This window comes from Mixophyes fleayi, chromosome 2 (assembly GCF_038048845.1).
Source record: "Mixophyes fleayi isolate aMixFle1 chromosome 2, aMixFle1.hap1, whole genome shotgun sequence".
Classification (NCBI taxonomy): domain Eukaryota; kingdom Metazoa; phylum Chordata; class Amphibia; order Anura; family Limnodynastidae; genus Mixophyes; species Mixophyes fleayi.
The window spans coordinates 348,843,908-348,866,376 of record NC_134403.1 but is presented as its reverse complement, the minus strand read 5'-3'; the positions used below and the strand labels follow the sequence as shown (position 1 = coordinate 348,866,376).

Below are 22,469 nucleotides of genomic sequence, written 5' to 3'. Positions count from 1 at the left end.
TTTTAAATTTACCCTGCAAATTCGTCAAATAGCGTAGATTTGCAAAAAAAACGCTGCTTAATACATTTAATACCTTGTCTTCTTTCTCTCTCAACTCCTGGCCTCCTATTTTTGTAATAAGATGTTTATAAGCCCTTTTCAACTGTGGCTACACTGTAACAGTAGGTTTTGTGGTATACAGAACAATACCTACAGAACATTTTTATGGCTCGGTGGACTCTGGCCAGTAAAACCTGTTCTCTAATTCCATCTTTACCTAAGTGTCTGCCACCCACATGAGGGTGCGCAGTTTTTAACATTAAGGGTACCTCAACGTGTGGAACTTCTGATTTTTCTACCTTTTTCCCCTTTACAGTAGCAAATCGAAAACAACATATAATTTTTGATAACATACAATAGCATACAGCCTGCCGAGATGACAGGTTTTGCAATATCATCATTACTAGCCAAATTAAAGACATGATGTAAAGTCACATGATTTAACTGTAACAGTCCTGGAAAGTCAGACGAGTGTATACCCTCTCTTGTAGACTTGCCAACTAATGATGGCAGTAACTGGTTCTGCTTTGGGACTTGCGCAGCTTGCAGTTATCTTTTTCTCATCCTTTTAGATGGCAGGGCTTTGTTCTCCTGAACTGCACTCAAATCCAGATTTTGTAGCAGAACATGACACTCCTCCTCTTCCTTATACACAAGCTTGTCCCTCAAGACTGGACCTTTGGCCAATGATTCAATTGCTGAGGATCTATTTAAACAGCATAAAGTTTCTACCAACTATCAATGGGAAGGCAGATTTGGGGGAACTGACGCTATTACCATAACTGTTTGTCAATTTACGGTAACAGGCAAAGGGGTCCTGTCATATTCAAGCCCATGGACACAAAAGATCTTTACTTTAGGCAGATTGTGAGCCAGCACCTTTGCCAATATAGAGAACCAACCTCAGTTCACTACATAAATCTATCAGAGTCAGCACCAGATGGTGTTTCACAGAAACCATTACTTGAAAAAACACTTGCTTGCATCTGGATTCATGGTACCAACAGCTCAAGTTGATCGGTCTTGTCTGCACCAGCAAACTGTGAAGGAGCTGTTATATCGCCGCTGATGATGCTGTTGCGGTGGGCGGAGCTTGAGCCACACATAATGGCCACCTGCATTCCACTGCTGTTTACATGCGCTGAACTTATGCGCAGATTAAGATATGAACTGGCTGAAATTCAGAGCATTTCAAATAAAGAAATTGTCTCTCACATGTGGCATTTGGCAGAGAGCGTTGCAAACAAAGAAAACATGCTCACAGGACAGGAAGTCACAGCTAAGAAACACAGAGCAGTGAGTCATTACTGTAGGCAGTGTCCAGTTGTGGGAGGTGTGGTAAAGCGAACAACCCCCACCTGAAGCAACGCATTCTGGGTAAAGGTTTATAAGCCACTGAAAAAGGCAAAACAGTCTCATTTGACCACACCACATACACACCTAGAAGTGGGGACATCTCTTCGACCTGGAGCCTACAGGACACACACACTCCACAGTATTCTTATACCTTCCTTATCTTTCTGTATCTGCCTGCATCTTATATACTCTGTTAACTTTTATCTTCTTATATCTGTCTGTATCTGCCTGCATCTATCCATTTTTTCTGTTAACTTTTATCTTCTTGTTATACTCTATCTATTTCTATTAATTTAACTTTCTGAACCTTTTCACACATGCTTTACAAAGGCTAGCTCCTTCCCCATCTCAGGAATGCTTTCTATCTACACTACAATGGACTCTAGCTTCCTTCCCCCCATCTCTCTCTCTCTCTATGCTTGGCCTGTATTATCCCTAGGCCTGAACACATGTTTCTTTCTTACACGCGCTTTCAAACAGACATTCCCACTTAAACATATCCTCTTTGCACAAATCCTATTTAAACACACATAAACATGTGCTTGCTTAAACGCCTTCTCTTTACACATTTAAACACACATAAACATGTGCTCATTTAAAACACATGATCTTCCTATTTAATCACACACAAACATGAGCTTGCTTAAAACACATTCTTTCTTTTTCTCTTCTTACATCTAAAGACATACTACACAAAAGAGCAATACTGACCATACACTCTTATATAAGTCTTTCTTACAGTGTATATACACCTACATATATATATATATATATATATATATATATATATATATATATATATTGAACACTGACACTTGCTGTCTGGTAGCAGTGGAACACTAACACTTGATGTCTCATAGCAATGGAACACTGACACTTGATGTCCTCTAGCAATGGAATGCTAGCACATGGTGTCCTGTAGCAATGGAACACTGACACTTGACAATTGGTTTTCCATAATAATGGAACACTAACACTTAGAGCCTCAGTCATTAAGGAAAGCAAAGAAAAAAATTAGTAAATGTTCTCCGGGACAAACCATGTTACAATGCAAAGGGTGCAAATGAGTTTATTTTTTTGTACATATGTTAAATACCTTCTGTTTTTTCATGTAGCACACAAATACTTGATAGCTTTATTTTTACACTGAATTTTAAAGTTGATCTAGGGTATGCCCTACCCTAACTATAAATCTGTTCCCACATTTTAAATTTACCTCCCCTCCAATGCAACATGGTTTTGCCCAGGTGCAAAGTTACTCCTTTTTTATGCTTTGCTCTCCTTAATAACTCAAGCCCTTAGTGTCCCATAACAATGGAACACTGACACTTGGTGCCCCGTAGCAATGGAAAACTGACACATAGTGTCCCGTAGCAATGGAACAAAGACACCTGACAGTTGACTTTCTGTAGCAATGGAACACTGACCCTTGGTGTCCTGTAGCAATGGAACACTAACACTTGGTGTCCCATTGCAATGAAACACTGACAGTTGAGAGTTGACTTCCTGTAGCAATGGAACACTGACCCTTGGTGTCCTGTAGGAATGGAACATTGAAATTTGGGGGTAAATGTATTATGCCTCGGTTTTTGCAACACGCCGATATTCGGCGACTTTGAAGGGCAAATTTAAAACGGCAATGTCTTTAAAGATGTCAGCACAGAGTAACAGAGGGCTGAAACACATACTGCAATAACTGCAGTATAATTGGCTGCAGATTTTAACCTGTGACTCTGTCAGTCAGTTTCATAAAAAACTGTCCAATAAGAACTCCACAGAGCATCATATCATAGTTGGGTTGTAATGCAAAAACTGTTTATCACAAATCGCAATGGTAATTTACTAGTCCAGTGGTGCAAATAGTATTGGAAATGGATTACAAAAAAGTGAAGCAAGGTCATATGATCTGAGGACTCTTCTTTTTCATATTTTTGAAAAACAGTTGAGTGTATATGTGGTGCCAACCGAAACAACTCTACAATCTTGACTGTTTCCAACATTGTTGATCAGTAGTCATAATGAAATCAATAGGGCCTCATACAAGTGTTATGTTAGGCTGCCCACTAAATGACTGCACTTGTCCAAATTATCCCACCATGTGCCCCAATAGACTGCCAGTTTCATCATTCAGCCTTTTTGTTATGTTTGCATTTACCTTAAAAAAGAATGTCCCAACAATAAATCTTAAAATTAAAAAGCTAAAAGCCCTTGAACATTTCCTCCTAGCAGGAGGTGTAAGAATGGCAGCAGCTGGTATCAGAATGGGCTCCTCCTAAGCTACTCTAGGTCCTGCTCTCCTCTGTGGTGCTTAATCAGCAGGAGGCTTAACGAACTTCTGCTGTGTGACTGCCATTACTTCAAAGGATTTATCCTGCTCATGGGAAAGGGAACTGTTGCTGCCTCTCCTTCTGAGCATGAAGTACCGAGTGGGAGCAGCAGCAGAAGAAGAGGAAGCAGTCGACTTGTTAGCAAAGTGAGGAGGCAAGGGCTCCTAGAAACATTGGGAGCACATTCAACATTTTGGTATGGGGTCCCTAAAGTTCTAGTCGCGATACTGTGTCCTGCGATTAACAGACAAGGGACTCTTATGAGGAACTGTTTCTATGCTTCTTATATCAGATTTGAATAGGGCATTTTCAAAGCATGAATCCATGGGGTAAATGTATCAAGCTGCGAGTTTACAGCGGGTTTGAAAAGTGGAGACGATGTCTATAGCAACCAATCAGATTGTAGCTATCATTAATTTATTTATTATAAAGTGGTATTTATTTATTTACTAAAAAATGGTAGCTAGAATCTGATTGGTTGCTATAAGCAACATCTCCAATTTTTAAACCTGCCAGAAACACACAGCTTGATACATTTACCCCCCATGACTCTTAATGATCTCGATCATGAGAGGTTTGCTCTTTTTGCCTCTAAAAATATTGAATGTATGGCTTGTATTCATTTGACAGCAAATGCAAATATGTTTTCTAAAAATAAATTACATATATACATTATACTATCTATGAAATAAAGTGCACTCTTCAGTTTCCAGATTTGAATATAGAATCAATCTCCATAGCAGAAAGTATGCATCGATCATGTCATCAACAGCATTGAGGTGTACTTATGATGTAAGATAAATGGAGTCAGAGTTTTAATTGTATTGATTTTGACATATAACTCAGTATTGCAATGAATTATTGACTTAGTGAGCTAAATGCTTAACTGTTTAAAGTACAAGACGAACAGGTGAACAGTCAGTGCAACATAACAGGGCACCTTCCTCTGGGAGTGAATATCCTTTGACGTGAGAAATGATGGGTGTCGTGCAGTGTGGTTCTATGGGACTGATTCATCAAAGTGTAATATATCTCACAGCTTAATGAGTCAGCCCACATAATTACAATACATGAAATAGGTTTACAGGATTTTCAGCTCAGAAAAATATATCCACTGCGATTAATCTATTTCAACATTTGACATTATATTTATTTCATGAATAACAACAACCCTTTATCTTTTCATATTTTTACTGATTTGAAGTAGAATTGAATAAAGCTATAAATTACACATATGCCAATTTAAACCTCAAAGAAGGACTTTTATTGAAATTACATTTTTAATAGGTCAGGTAAAAAGCTATTCTTATTCAGGAGAACGCAGTTCTTTTAAATGCCAGTCTTTTACTCACTGGGTATTCGGTGCATAAGACTGGTTGGACTTTCCACCTATAGATGAAGTGCATCAACAGTGCATCTATGCGTCTATGTTTCCACTTTGGCGCATAGATATATACAGAGCAAGATGGGCATGTATGTAGAGCAGGATTACTGAAATGAGATAAAGTTATGGAGAGGGCACATTTTCATGGGCATTCCTTGCCATGCAGATGGGTGCAAGGACTTGAATTTTGTACTAGCTCTGTGTTGGCAAGTATCTTGTACTTTAAATAGACACCTTTTACCAACCACCTCTTAGCAGTAAAGCAAATTTCAGGGAGCACTCTGAGCAATGTAAGAAAATGTTTCACATACAGAAAATTCAGAAAAATTATAGAATATATATAAACATTGAATAGACACCATGCAATATGGAGAATCTGAGCCTGGTATGGCAGACCTAATAAAATAAATACATATGTACTCAGAACCTATGGATCCAGTTGTAAGAGGATAATAATGATAATGGTCCATATAATGTGATATCACTAAAATTATAATGATGTTCCATATAATGATAACGTTCCAAGACTTGGGGCTAGAGTTACTAAGCTGCGGGTTTGAAAAAGTGGGGATGTTGCCTATAGCAACCAATCAGATTCTAGCTTTCATTTATTTAGTACCTTCTACAAAATGACAGATAGAATCTGATTGGTTGCTATAGGCAACATCCCCACTTTTTCAAACCCGCAGCTTAGTAAATCTAGCCCCTGATCTCCTACAATGAGATATGTTTAAATGTCCGATCCAATTTGATGTCAGCTAGACAGGAGTATCAACAAGTACAGTCTCCGAGAGTATATCTCATTTTCCACTACCGTATAATTAATGCATGAAACCGTGGATATTAGCAAAATACTTGCATTTGTAGATTCCGCGTGATGAGTATCAAACTCCTAACTCCGTCTCTGCGTCTCTCAGCTGACTGCTTCGTGGAGATGAGGTGCGCAATACTCAGAGCTCCGGGTAACAACCAAAAAAAACCCAAAAACATAAAAGTATCTTATACTTTAAATAGAAACCTTTTTGCAACCATCTCTTGGCAGTAACGCGAATTTCCGGGAGCACTCTGAGCAATGTAATAAAATGTTTCACACGCGGAATATTGCAATTTTATTATAGTTTCCTTGATCAGTATATGTAAGAATATTAAAGCAATTGTATAACAGATTACCATGGGTTACTGCACACTTTTTTAAAGTAACAAATGAATACTACTGTTAGTGTGTGAATATCATTTTAAATGCATTTACTATCTGCAAATCATGTAACTATGTTTATAGCTAAGAATAACTTGCCACCACCAGGGTTATCACCAGTGATAACCCTTTGAAGTATTGGGCAAAATTAACAAAGTCCTATAGCCAGTAAAAATGCCATAGGGCTTCTCACGCTTTGGTAAATCTGCCTGCCAATTTTCAATGGGGAATACATGACTGGCATTCTCTCAAAACCCCATTAGAGCTTGTGATAATAGGGCTTTTAGCTTGATGAATAAGACCAGAGCCGGATTAAGACCTCATGGGGCCTTGGCAAGATACTGGTTTGGGGCCCCCCTACCTGAAACAATCCATAGCACTATATTTTTGTAGCATACCCCTAGAGTTGAGTAGAAGGGAAGCTATGTGCCGCAAAAGGAGGGGGTGGCCATACCATTTGGGGCGTGACTTGCATCATTGGGGGCGTACCTAACATGTGAAAAGAGCTAGGCCACCCTCCTACAGAAAAAGGCAACACTAAATAATTACAGAGCAGTCACGTTTTTTTAAGTAGTTGGGTCAAAACAACCTAATAAGTAATTAAGAGGACAGAAATACTTATTAAGTTGTTTGCAAGAATAATACGCATAAATTCAAGGATGTGCCTTGTAACTTATGTCCCTCTATTATCACACTATGCCCCTTCACAATAACACATTTGCCCCTTCATTGTCACTTTTGTCCCTCCGTCATAACACTATGCCCCTTCATTGCCAATTTTGCCCCTTCACATCACCACTGTGCCCCTTCATAATTGTGTTTGAAACAACTTGTTTACCCTTTATCATAGTGTGCCACTGTGCCTCAGTTAGTTTGCATAACTTTCTATTGCTTTCTTCTCTTTTGTTTTCTTCTTTCTGTTTTCTCATCTTCTAATCTGTTTTGTCTTCTTTCTTGCCCCGCCGCGCGCGCTGCTCCTCTCCGCTCCACAATGAGTCTTCTCTGAATATGATGTTGAGCGTGATGACGTCACATGCGGTGACTCACGCCCGACATCCAGTGAAACGCAAATGGAGCAGGAAGGAGGGGAGGAGGCTGCCGGGGGCTGCTGCAATCATGTGATTGGTTTTTTTATTTGTATTTTTCTCCCTCGGACATATATAATAATATTTTTTTTATTGGCTAGCATATCCCACCACCTGCCTTGCTGCCGGGCCCTAGGCGAGTGCCTAGGTTGCCTGGTGGTAAATTCGGCCCTGAATAAGACCCATAATGTATCAAAAGTTATTAAGAAGATTGTGCTTATCTGATAGCCTCAGGTACAGTTATGGGACATTTCACACATTATGGTTCAAATTGCTTCTAATTGGCAACCACCAGGACCATTTCACCGACAGCAGAATCGGTACAAAGGGGCACAAAGAGAAGAAAGTGGGTGTTGGGGGCAAAAGGTAGAGATGGTGGGGGATAGATATGATAAGAGGGGTAAAGAGAAACAGACATATGCACAAAGTGGGAGAAAGGACATACACACATAATGCAGAGACGGAGACACACAATGGAATTTTCACTTTGAACTATTCTAATTATTAAATACTTTAGTTTGGGTATTTTATGTAGAATGGTCTCACTGTTTTATGTTATGAGAGCTAATAATATTTACTTAATATTTTAATAATACTATTTTCTACTGAGTTAATTACAGTGTTTGCTTATATTTACAGTATTAAGAATGGATTCAACATTAAAATTAATTTCACATCATTTGAAACACAAAATTACATAGACACTTTAAATATTTATGAAGGTATTGGACCAAACAGAATTTTAAGAGGTAAGTACTGAAGATAATTTTTATTTTCAAACTAAATGTCAGACTATGGAAAAATTATTATTTACACATATAATTTGTTTTGAACAGAAAGTAACATACTGAATATAAATGTAAAATTCTGCACTATAGTATCACATTGAAATGTATAATTATAATAATTCATCTATTTAATTACATAGTGAAAATCAACAATCTCAAAACATTTTCTGGCTCAAGTCATCAGAAAATTTATGGATTGGAGGGAGGTAAAGTAGCTACATAACCAAGGAGACCATATATTGTTGAATTTTGTCACAGAGCATTGGTTGAAGGCAATTACACATCCCATAAGACATATCTAGTTCATGTTTCTTAGAACAACTTGTCAAGAGAGGTTCCGGGATCTCCATCTGGTAATTAAAACAAGCAACAAAATATGCATGTTATACATGAATTAAATACGTTACCTTAGTACAGTAACATAAACATAACATTAATATTAACATAAATTGTTAATATGAATCTGATGTTCAATTAAGCAGTACAACTAGAAATCTAAGGGCATGGTGATTTAATGAATGGTGTGGGCAAATGGAACATAGACTTTGTTTATACTTGATGACTTTACCCCTGAGCATGGGCGTTACAGCAGTTCAGCTTCTATCCTACTCCACGAGTGTTGGCAAGACAAATGTACATTGTATGCATACACTGCCCATGTGCAAATGTAGTTTCCATCGTGAGTAAAAATGGAATCATGTCTTTCAGTTACATATGCTCTTATAAATGACAACACAACCAGTCTATCAGAGTATTGAATATGGAAAATTGTATATGAAAATATATAAATATATCCATTTAGTATTTATTAAGAGAGTGAGGTGGCAAATCCAACTAAAGGGTGAATATGGATACCTGGACAAATCATGTCGCAATGCAAGGAGGGAATGCGACCTTTTTCCATGCAAGGAAATTACTTCCTGTTTTTGCATGTAGCATCCACGTATTAGGCAGCTTTATTTTTACTGTGATTAAGAGTAGAACAAGGACATGTCTCCAGTGTAGGACTGGGGCATGAAGGGCCCACTGGAAGACTGCAATGCTAGGGGCCCACCAGAGGGGGTGTGGCCAGCCATAAAACAGGCGATACCAGACACTAGAGGGAGAGTGGTCAGCCCACGAAGGACAGCTAGCACCATAGTGTATTATATAAAGAATGCAGTGTGTATATAAAGAATACACGGTCTTGACCAGCCCCTCAGATTGGGCAGAACAGTCACCAAAAATCGGGATTGTCCCACTAGACTCAGAACATTTGACAGACTGTCCTTCCTGTTCTTGTTACTTTCACCACCAGTGCATTCTGGTTTCTTTAGTTGCAGCTTGTCTGGATCCTGGAATGTTTGGGGCCCTATTTGGAAAATAAATGGGTACATTTAGAAAATTCCAGCCAGCCCCGGCGTTAAATCAATAGGACCCACAATTAATACTTAGGCCTTCCTACAGCACCAACATTAAACTAAAAGTATTCCTATTTAATAAATAAACCTATTTCCCTCCCTCCAGACGGCCCCAGCAATAAATTATTAGCATTTATGTATAATAAATATACCTATTTCCAGCTACCGTCTCTACCATTAAATAATTGATATTCACATTTAATAAATAGACCTCATGCTCAACAAACTCAGCCCTGAATACAATTAATATCCCCCAAACGACCTCATCTTAAATTAATAGTCCCCACTATAAAATTAAATTGCCCCACCTTCACCTCACAAACAAAATAGCACCCATTAGTTAGCCACTACCAACCACACACACATTACATTGGCACAAGCCTGCTGTGCCATCACACACACATTACTGTGCCCCTACATCACCATGCTGTGCCTCCTTATGATTACAATTAGGGATGTGCACCGGCGACTTTTGAGGTCTCGTGTTTTGTGTTTTGGATCCGGATTTTCGCGATGTTTTGGGTTCGGATTTGTTTTGCAAAACACCTGCCGAAAGGTTTTGGTTCGGATTTAAGGTTTTGGATTCGGATTTTTTTTAAAAAAAAAACTAAAAAGTGTAAAAATCAAGTTTTTGGGCTTATTTCCACTCCTACGCTATTATTAACCTCAATAACATTCAATAACAATCATTTCCACTAATTTAAAGGCTATTCTGAACACCTAAGACCTCACAATATTTTTTTTTTTTAGTACAAAACGTTGCAACGAGGTATCTTTCTGGAATGCGTAGAGGAGTGTTCCCCACAATATAATTAAAAACCCATCAACTGGTCTGAATTACACCCAAAAATAGTATCTGGACTGCGTAGAGGACTGGCCACTGGCCACCACAATATAATATAGAGAAAACCTTCAACAGGTCTGAATTACACCCAAAAATAGTATCTGGACTGCGTAGAGGACTGACCACTGGCCACCACAATATAATATAGAGAAAACCTTCAACGGGTCTGCATTACACCCAAAAATAGTATCTGGACTGCATAGAGTAGTGGGCACTGGCCACCACAATAAAAAATATACAGAAAACCTTCAACAGGTCTGAATTACACCCAAAAATAGTATCTGGACTGCGTAGAGTAGTGGGCACTGGCCACCACAATAAAAAATATAGAGAAAACCTTCAACAGGTCTGAATTACACCCAAAAATAGTATCTGGACTGCGTAGAGTAGTGGGCACTTGCCACCACAATAAAAAATATAGAGAAAACCTTCAACAGGTCTGAATTACACCCAAAAATAGTATCTGGACTGCGTAGAGTAGTGGGCACTGGCCACCACAATAAAAAATATAAAGAAAACCTTCAACAGGTCTGAATTACACCCAAAAATAGTATCTGGACTGCGTAGAGTAGTGGGCACTGGCCACCACAATAAAAAATATAAAGAAAACCTTCAACAGGTCTGCATTACACTGCACATACGGCTGCTCCTGCCTCCTCTCCATCATAAACATGTTGGAGTTTCAGCGTGTCAAAACCTCTTGATGACCTCTTTTGATGACAGTGCATTTTGAATATTGTTCGATTTTCCCCACAACACTGAATGTACTTTATCTATGATACGCATCTATCTTTCTTGACTGCTTAATGTGGTGGCCCCGGTACACAATTTGGTACCGAGGCCACAATATAATTAAAAAACCCTCCACGGGTCAGAATTCCACCAAAAAAGGGTATGGACTGCGTAGTGTGGTGTGCCCGGAACACAATTTTTTACAGCGCCAACAATATAATTTAAAAATTGGGCATCAACTGTCACCGTTGTTTAATATCTGATACACCTAAATATGAACTGCACAGTGGAGTGGCCCCGGTAGTAAATTTGGTGCAGGGGCCACAATACCTCCTCCAACTTCCAAGTGTAGTGTTTATAAAGACAGACAGCGTCGAAGTGTTATTTGTTGACTTTCTTAACCCTAAAATTGTCCCTGTTGCAAATATTCGTGCAATGGAGAGTTACTTTTTCATTGAAAGACTCAAGCTTTCAAGTGTAGTGTTTATAAAATATAAACAACAATACAGTAGTTCTAGAGCCCGACAATACCTCTTGTTTTAAATTATGACAGGGCATTTTACTTTTGGTTTAATTTCTTGAATTTTTTTAAATTTGGTTTTACTTTTTGAACATGGCAAATGACTGTTGATTGGTCATATAATGCCAAAAAAAAAGTTCCAAGATGGAATTGTCCTTGGGCCCTCACACCCACCCTTATGTTGTTGAAATAGGACATGCACGCTTTAACAAACCAATCATTTCAGCGACAGGGCCTACCAAACAACTTTGGCTGAAATGATTGGTTTGTTTGGGCCCCCACACCAAAAAAGCTATTCATCTCTCCCTGTACAGACTAAACAGGCTCTACTGAGGCAAGATGTCATCCTCATCCTCAACCGCTGATTCCTCTCCCCCTACAGTGTGTACTACCTCCTCATCACACATTATCAATTCGTCCCCGCTGGACTCCACAACCACAGGTCCCTCTGTACTATCTGGAGGGCAGTGCTGTACTTCATTGAGGAATTGATTATTCATTTTTATAAACATCATTTTTTCAACGTTATGAGGAAGCAACCTCCTTCGCCGCTCACTGACCAGGTTCCCCGCTGCACTAAACACTCTTTCCGAGTACACACTGGAGGGGGGACAACTCAGGTAAAATAGAGCCAGTTTGTACAGGGGCTTCCAAACTGCCTTTTTTTCCTGCCAGTAACAATATGGACTGTCTGACATGTCTACTTGGATGGTGTCAGCAAAGTAATCATCCACAATTTTTTCTATTGTGACAGTATCCAATGCAGCGAGAGTAGACATGTCTGCAATGGTTGGCAGGTCCTTCAGTCCGGACCAGATGTTATCAGCATCCCCGCCAGTGCCTCTTTTGGGAAAACTGAGCTTTTTCCTCGCAGCCATAGATGTGGAAGAAAATGAGGGTGGAGCTGTTGGCATGTCACGGTCCTCTTCAGAGGACAATCTCCTGACCAGCAGGTCTTTGCACCGCTGTAGACTTGTGTCCGCCGGAAACAGAGACACAACATACGCTTTAAACCGAGGATCGAGCATGGTGGCCAGAATGTATTCCTCTGACTTTAAAAGAGTGACCACCCTCGGATCCTGCCAAAGCGTACGAAGGGCTACATCCACAAGAGCTATATGCTTAGTGTAATCGCAATGGCTTACCAGCTCCTCCCTCACTTTCTCCAGCTGCTTCTGCAACAGCCTGATAAGGGGAATCACCTGACTCAAGCTGGCAGTGTCGGAACTGACTTCTCGTGTGGCAAGTTCAAATGGCTACAGAACCTTGCACAACACGGAAATCAGTCTCCACTGTGCTTGACTCAGGCGCATCCCCACTCCTTTGCCTATGTCGTAGGTGGCTGTGTAGGCCTGAATGGCCTTTTGCTGCTCCTCCATCCTCTGCAGCATATAGAGGGTGGAGTTCCAGCGCGTAACAACCTCTTGTTTGAGGTGATGGCAGGGCAGGTTCATGGTTTTTTGATGTGCCTCTAGTCTGCGGTAGGCACTGGCTGAATGCCGAAAGTGTCCAGCAATTTTGCGCGCCACCGCAAGCATCTCCTGCACACCCCTGTCACTCTTGAGGTAATGCTGCACCACCAAATTAATGGTGTGGGCAAAACATGGGACGTGCTGGAAATTGCCCATATTTAATGCCGCACAATGTTACTGGCATTGTCTGACACCACAAATCCCCATGAGAGTCTAAGTGGGGTAAGCCACTGGGAGATAATTTCCCTCAGTTTCTCTAATATGTTGTCAGCGTTGTGCCTCTTATTAAAGCCTGTAATACACAATGTTGCCTGCCTTTGCACGAGCAGCCATTTTGAAGATGCTGCTACTGATGCAGCTGTTGCTGCAGAAGGGGATGCATCTACCCAGTGGGCTGTCACAGTCATATAGTCCTTCGTTTGCCCAGAACCACTTGCCCACATGTCCGTGGTTAAGTGGACAGTGGGTACAACCGCCTTTTTTAGAGCACTGAGGACACTTGATCGTACTTCTCTGTACATTTTTGGTATCGCCTGCATAGTGAAGTGGAATCTCGATGGGATTTGGTACCGGGAACACAATACCTCCATCAACCCTCTAAATCCCACTCCACTGATGGCGGACACCGGGCGCACGTCTAACACCAACATTGCAGTTACAGCCGCAGTTATACGCTTTGCAATAGGGTGACTACTATCGTATTTTGTGGTCATGGCAAACGACTGTTGGACGGTCAATTGTTTTGTGAAAGATTTAGCGGTCTTACGACTTCCCCTCTGGAAAGATGACCGACTAACAGCAGCAACAGCAGTAGTGGCAGCAGTAGGCGTACCGCTGCAGGATTCCACGGATGAATCCCGTATTGAGGAGGACTCAGTCTGGCTGCTGACTTAGGCTGCAGGACTGAATCTGATGGAGATCGTGGAGGAAGTTGACGAGGAGGGTGTTGCTGGTGTGTATCCAACTGGACCACGGGATTTAGGTGTACCGATGAGGGTCCTAGCCCCTGTTCCTGAACTAACCACTGAACTATGAAGGTTATTCAGGTGTTGTATAAGGGAGGATGTTCCTAGGTGGGCAAGATCCTTACCCCTGCTTATTTGAGCTTTACATAAGCTACATATGGCCATACATTGGTTGTCCGGATTTGGATAAAAATAACTCCAGACCGAAGAGGTGCATTTTTTGGTCTTCTGACCAGGCATGACGATGGGCTTTTTCATCCCATGGACATCAGCTGTTTCCCCCCCTGGTGCCTCATTTACAATAACCACATCACCATCCTCATCATCAAGTTCCTCCACAGCGCCAGCTACATCATCAATAGGCTCCTCCCGAGCCACCTCTTCCCGTACAGTGATGGGAAGGTCAGGCTTGACAACCACCAACACCCTTGGACTCGCCTTGGGGATTTGTGATAATTTCTCTTTTGAAGGCAGAGTTGTTTGCTGTTTTGTTGCTGACAGCATAACTCTCTTCAATTTTTTGTAGGGGGGGGAGGAGGAGGAGGGCTAAGATCCGTGGGTGAAGCTGAACCACTCTTCATGAACACGGGCCAGGGCCTAAGCCGTTCCTTGCCACTCCGTGTCGTAAATGGCATATTGGCAACTTTACGTTTCTCCTCAGATGATTTTAAGTTTCTCTTTTTGCTACTTTTTCTTAACTTGGGCTTTTTGGATTTTACATGCCCGGTACTATGAGATTGGGCATCGGGCTTGGAAGACGACGTTAATGGCATTTCATCGTCTATGTCATGACTAGTGGCAGCAGCTTCAGCATTAGGAGAAAGTGGGTCTTGATCTTTCCCTACTTTATCCTTCAAATTTTTGGTCTCCATTATATGTAGCACAAGATACTGCAGAATGTGTGAACTTGGTAATATTGCAGTACCAATGGACTTATACTGCTGGATTGGTTTTGCAAATTTGGTTATAATTATTATTATTTTTTTTTATAACTTTTTTTTTATTTTTTAAAAACTTGGGAATAATGGGGAAATAACTATGCCCTTAGAAGCACAGAGCACAGGACACAGCACCACTGGACTGAACAGGACACAGCACAGGACCCAGCAACACCACTGAACTCATCAGGACAGAGCACAGGACACAGCACCACTGGACTGATACTGCAGAATGTGTGAACTTTGTAATATTGCAGTACCACTGGACTTTTACTGCTGAACATGTGAACTTGGTAATATTGCAGTACCAATGGGCTTATACTGCAGGATTGGTTGTGCAAATTTTGTTGTAATTAAAAAAAAATTAAATTAGTTTTTTGTATTTTTTTGAATAACTTTTTTTTATTTATTTAAACACTTGGGAATAATGGGGAAATAACTATGCCCTTAGAAGCACAGAGCACAGGACACAGCACCACTGGACTGAACAGGACACAGCACAAGACCCAGCAGCACCAATGAACTCAGAAGGACAGAGCACAGGACACAGCACCACTGGACTGAAGTGAACAGGACACAGCACAGGACCCAGCAGCACCACTGAACTCAGATGGACAGAGCACAGGACACAGCACCACTGGACTGAACAGGACACAGCACAGGACCCAGCAGCACCACTGAACTCAGAAGGACAGAGCACAGGACACAGCACCACTGAACTGAACAGGACACAGCACAGGACCCAGCACCACCACTGAACTCAGAAGGACAGAGCACAGGACACAGCACCACTGGACTGAGCACAGCACAGCACAGAACTGAACAGCACGAGATATAGCAGGACAGAGGACCACCTAACACACCCTCTCTCTACCCTGATCAATGCCCGAGTGAAGATGGCGGCGACTAGCGGGGAATTTATAGGATCCGAGTATCGCGAGATCCGACAGCGTGATTATGAGTCAGAGCCTCGGTTTCAGATTTGAATTTGGCGCCAATACCCGGATCTGTCTCGGATCCGACTCGGACCGGCAACGTTCGGGTGGGCTCGGATTTCAGAAATCCGAGTGCGCTCATCTCTAATTACAATGTGCCGTCCTTGCTGCTTTTGCTCCCCCCTTCTCCTGGCCCCCATTTATCCCACTGTGCCATGCTGCATTTGCTCCCCCCTTCTCCAGGCACCCCTTCATCACCCTGTGCCATGTTGCTTTGGCCCCCCTTCACATTCTGCCATGCTGTTTAGGCCCCCCTTCACTCTCTGCCATGCTGCTTTGGCCCCTTTTCACTCTCTGCCATGCTGCGTTTGCCCCTTCTCACTCTCTGCCATGCTGCCTTTGCCCCTACTCACTCTCTGCCATGCTGCATTTGCCCCTTCTCACCCTCTGCCATGCTGCCTTTGCCCCTTCTCACCCTCTGCCATGCTGCATTTACCCCTTCTCACCCTCTGCCATGCTGCCTTTGCCTCTTCAGTCGCTGAAATGCTGTCTGTGCTCCCCCTTAACTCTCTGCCATGCTTTTTGTGCTCCCCCTTCATTCTCTGTCATGCTGTCTGTGCTCCCCCTTCACTCTGCCATGATAAATGGTGATGATGATGATACATGTACACACAATTAAAAACACAATCACACATGCATATGCATGGATGCACATATATTCATGGTCTTTAGTGTCTCATCAGTCCTGACTACATGTTCAAAAGATTGCTAACACACATGTATTTCCCTTATAAAATAACACTGTGTTAGTTTTAAGATGTTGCATTGAGGTTTGTATGATTGCAATTAATGTAATTATATGTAATTGTAATATATAATATATTAGTAAATCTTACACAATCAGAATCTGATGCACACATATTTAAACTCAAGTATTATCTCTTTATGATAATTTTAACGCAGCTTATAATTTGCTTTAATGAAGTCATCTTAAAGTTCATTGAGTTCATAATTGAGGCATGGCATGCTTTATTATTTACTGAGCAAATGCATTAAAGTCGCATGTGTAGCAATTGGTGTGCCTCAGCAGTTATAAGGACACTGTTTATGTATCTCAATTGAGAATGCCATTTTGAATCAATGTAATTGTTTTTATGGAAAGCTAAGTCAATGACTGCATGGTAAACAGCTTGAAGCAATTAGATTTTTCGATTTTTAATCTTTTCGATCCAAAAGTCTATTGAGTAAATAAGAGATCTCATCTATATCATTTAGAATAGTCAATACTGTAATTTTTAGAAATATTATTATTGTCTCCTATTTTTTGTGTTATTTCTAGCATCACTTTGGGGAACGAATTCTGAAACTGTTCGTATATTTCTAAATGAAGCCACTGTAGAGTTTACAACTGATTCTATGTATTTTGGCTACAACGGTTTTGAAGCAACTTATACAATATTTACAACTAGTGATAAAACAAGTAAGTGAGTTTCATTGGTTTAAATACTTCATAACAATACAAACCATGCCTTGTTTTTATTGTTAACTTTATTTTTTTTAAAATTGTATTTCTATCAAATTATTAAGATTCTAACAAAGAATATTTAAATTTAAGAAACTTATACTAGTTTGGCAAAATCCATTCCGGATTAATATCTTTTACATACACATTTATGCGTAGCACTTGGATGCACTTTTAATCTACGACTTCCCTACTTCTACCACACCAAAATGTTGGGCAAGCTTAAGCAACCTGTGAATCTTCATCTGTTGTGGTTTGTACCCTGCTAGCCAGGTCATCACAACAGCATTAGGGTCAAAGGTCCACAACAGCTGGAGAGTCGCAGGTGCACAGCAAATGGAGAAATCACAGGTTTATAAAAACTGGAGAACCACAGGTTCACAACACGGAGAGCCACAGGAACACAATAGCTGAAAAGTTTCAAGTCCACAACTGCTGGAGAGTCACAAGCCCACAACAGCTCAAGAGCCACAGGTCAACAACAGCTCGATAGTCATAGGTCCATAACAGATGAAGAGTTACAGGTCAATAACAGATGGAGAGCCACAGGTCAACAACAGCTCGAGAGTCACAAGTCTACAACAACTCAAGAGCCACAGGTCAACAACAGCTCGAGAGTCACAGGTCTTTAACAGATGCAGAGTTACAGGTCAATAACAGCTGGAGAGCCACAGGTAAACTATATCTGAAGAGTCACAAGTCAACAACAGATGGAGATTGACAGGTCCATAACAGCTGGAGAGCCACAGATAAACAACAGCTCGAGAGTGACAGGTTAATAACAGCTGGAGAGCCACAGGTAAACAATATCTGGAGAGTCACAGGTCAACAACAGATGGAGAGTCACAGGAGGTCCATAACAGCTGGAAAACCACAGGTCCACAACAGCTACAGTGCCTACAGGTTGGCTAATCCTTGTATATCATGGACTCAACTGGCTATGTGTTAGTTGTGCATAATAGATTATATATTATCTACAGTGAAAAAAATAACCTTTGTTAATTATCATGCATATTTGAAATTTATTTTATGGGTTGATGGAATATAACACAGTACATTTGTTCTTATAGAATACTTGAAATTTTTTTTCCACCTGAACATACTGATCCAAAATAATAAAGCAGTCTCTCCATCAGTTTAGTTTTTTGCAGAACAGTCACAAATTGGTGAATAAGGTGCATGACCTAATTATGTAGGGTATGACCTAGTGTTTTGGAGAGGCGGCTTGAGAAGACCAGGTTTTTGGAGTTTTGAGTTCAGAGATGGGCTTTACTACGTCAAGTGACAAACCTATCAGAGATACTAGAGCCTTGAAGAGAATGCGGAAAATTGTAGTTTGACAACAGCTGGAAATCCACAGTTTACCTAATCCTGAGTTCCAGTATTTGGTTTTCCATTTAATAATAATAATTATTATTATTATCTGTTTAAAGTTGAGCAAGCAGCCTTGCTAGCACCATTATAGAAACTAGGCACAGTCCTATAACAAGCATATTCTTATGCAATCATCCCTTATTATATACAGAGGTAAAAGCAAAGTAAAAACCAAAAAACAAATATAGAGTGTGAGAGCCACTTAAATATTTGGACTTATTTTTTACCTTAAACGTTCAGATTTCAGAACAGTTAAAAACAGTATTTAACATAAAAGTCTTTATTGTACTAACATTTACATGAGGTATTTCATTATCATTGTTTTGTAATCATTATTCCCCACTTGGCAGACATGTAGAGTAGGGTTGGCTTTTTAAAAATAAGTAGGAATATGTTATACAGTAATGTTCCCCAGAGCCAGCTTTTCACAAGCTTTAAATCAAGGCCTGTTTTTTTTGGCATTTGCAACTCCTATTTCTAAAATAATCTTGCCTTCTTCACTTTGTTGAATAGCTTATTAGCACAAGAAAGAAAAGCACCCTTTAAATGTTCAGCATGTATTATTTTTGGCTTAGTCTTTGCAAGACACTGAAGACTTTGGCAGGATAAAAGGTTTTGTTTTTCTCAAACACTAATTCTTCAGATCTAAAACAAAATTTTGGCGTTTGTTGATTGCACAGTATGAGAAAAAAAATCGCTAGGTATAATAATCAGATTCTACTTGTATTTTAAAAATCAGAAGTACAGTAAAGACTCATTGCACTGTGATATGACTTGCTCTTAGTAAATTCACAGGCTGCCTATGGACTGGTTGCCGACACTAGAGGTCATTTAGGGCACGCATTAGTGATTAAGGGGCAGTTCCTAATAAACTTAGATTTGTTCAGGTGCACTAGATTTCCAACTAAATAAAAAAGACAAGTTGCACAGTCAATTTATGACTGGCAAAGGATTTCTGAGAAAGCAAATGGGTTTACAGAGCTAAATGATCGCATTTCTGACCACCTGACCAACATTGCTGTGTGACTGGATCATACAGCATATTAATCACTAATCACTCCTAACCTTGGTAATCTGGATGGACCGATATGCAGTATGTAGACTTAACCTCATGTGTCCGACTCCCATTGACCCTTAGAGTGTAAGCTTCCAAGCAGGGTCCTCTTACCCAGTGTCGGACTGGCCCGGCGAGGTCCCGGGGAAATACCGGGTAGGCCCCACTGTCCGATGGTCCCGCCCACAATGTAAGAGGGTAAATGTAGTAGCAGCCTCTGGTAAAGCAGAGGAGCTTCCTGCTCAGGCAGGAACTCCTCACTGTCTCCCATCACCCCCTTTGTTATGCTCTGAATGGCTGACACAGTCACTCAGCCAATCAGAGCAGACACGGCCCCTACCCACACTGCCATGGAGGAAGCAAAGCAGGAAATGTAAACTTGTGTCTATATGTATGAGAGAGAATGTGTGTCAGTGTGTATGATAAATGTATTAGTGTGTGTATGAGAGAGAATGTGTGTCAGTGTGTATGATAAATGTATTAGTGTGTGTGTCTGTGTGTATGAGAAATGAATTTGTGTGTGTGTCTGTTTTTATGAGAAATGTGTGTATGAGAGAGGGGGTGAGTCAGTGTATATAATAAATGTATTATTGTGTGTGTGTGTGTGTGTGTCTGTGTGTATGAGAACTTAATTTGTATGTGTGTGTTTTATGGTAATGTGAGTGTTATGTATGTGTGGGCAATGGGGCTCGTGGAAATGTAATTGGGGTGAGGACGGGGGGGCTTGTTATAAGTGAAATAGGGGTGAACCGGTGGGCTGTTATAAGTGAAATGTGGGGTGAGAACAGGTGGGGCTGTTATAAGTAAAATATGGGGTGAGGGCAGGGGAACTTGTGGTAATATAATGTGGGTGTGAGGTAGGTGGTGGCTAATGTGTGCAATTTTATTTGTGGGGTGATGGTGGGCCAATTTAATTTAATAGTGGGGCCTATTAATTTAAGATGAGGTGGCGGGACCTTTAATGCTGGGGTGGTTTGGGGCTATTAATTGAGTATGGGATTAAGTTTGGGCAGGAGGGCTATTTATTAAATGTAAATGTAAATTATTTAATGCCAGGGATGGTTGTGGTAAATGGTTATATTTGTTAAACTTAAATGCTATTTATTGCTAGTCCTGTTTGGAGGGAATACTATTAATTTAATGTCGGGGCTGGTTGGAGGGAAATAGATCTATTTATCCAAAGTGAATGCTATTATTTTAATGTTGGGGCTGGAGGGAGGCCAAATTTTTAAACAGGTGTAATACTGATTTAACGCCGGGGCTGGTTGGAGTTTTCTAAATGTCATGTAGCCTTTTTTTTCCAGATAGGACTCCCAACATTGCAGGATCCAGACAAGCAGCAACTAAGCTAACGACACCAGCAGCCACAGGTCAGGAAAGCGACAAGAAAAGGGCACACATACTCAGGTACATACAGTAGGCGCACACACATACTGGACCCTACCTAACATGTACTTGACCGGTCTATATGATGCCACTTTCAGGATTTTTTCCAGGACCACTTTAAGTTCCCAATCTGCCCTTTTCTATGTAGGTGGGGCCCACCTAAGTCCAAAATTTGCAAAGCACAAGTCATCTGCATATTTTAGAATCGCACATGTCATGACATTGCAATCCTGGCAGCGTACAGGAGTTGCGAGGATCCTGCCCAGCCGACCACAGAGAGGAGATGAAGCAGAGGTAAGTCACATTTGCTTTATTTTTTAGTCTTTTTTTTCTGCTTTTTTTTTTTTATCAAACTTGACAATGTTCCATTTTACCTTGGAGGGTAGCCTGTTCTTGGCATAATATGAATTGGGGGCAGTGCTCTGAGGCATAATATTGTTTGGGGCACTACTCTGTGGCATAATATAGTTTGGGGGCCTAATTTGTGGCATAATATGATTTGGAGACATTATTGTGTGGTATAATATGATTTGTGGCATAAATTGAACTGAGGCACTACTGTGTGGCATAATATGAACATTTATTTGTTGGTTCCAATATTATTAATAATATATATATAATATAAAATATCTCTATCTAAATGCACAATTGACACACCTGGGCTTGACTAGATTTTAGCCAACCCTTGATCTGCAGCAAAGGTCATTCCCATGGAGCCAGGGTTGGGGGTAGCACTGTATAATCTCACTAAGGGTTGTAATAGTATGCGGATATATGTGTTTTGTGTGTGTTTTCAATTTTTGTCTTTCTTTGAAACATTATTTTTTCATATTTTTCTGTTTCATTATAACATCTAGATACCTTCCACTACGTATGTAGTGCTTTTAGGGCACTGTCCCGCTGTCCTGAAACTCAGGCTGCTAGGAGATATGTCACAATACTTTGAGCAGGCAGTATACACTTCTGTCGATGGTGTACGCAACAATGCAAGTTTTTTTCTGTAGGGGAGTGGCCAAGTGCTTTTCACACTCACACGCACACTTTAAACATGAGAGCTATTAATTTAACAGTGTGACTGGTTGGGGAAGGGGGCTAGAGTGTGTCCTCATTGCTAGGCTTTACATATTTATTGTACATATCCCTTTTTCAAAAC

At 40.6% G+C, this 22,469-nt stretch overlaps 1 protein-coding gene across 1 annotated transcript in view; it reads left to right on the top strand.

The window, feature by feature from the left end:
• TMPRSS15 (transmembrane serine protease 15) overlaps window positions 1-22,469 on the top strand; it is a 224,362-nt gene that overhangs the window by 57,966 nt on the left and 143,927 nt on the right. Inside the window, exons 8-9 of the mRNA XM_075197836.1 lie at window positions 8,026-8,135; window positions 17,320-17,460. Coding sequence (XP_075053937.1) covers window positions 8,026-8,135; window positions 17,320-17,460 — 251 coding nt within the window. The remainder of the gene's footprint in view (window positions 1-8,025; window positions 8,136-17,319; window positions 17,461-22,469) is intronic.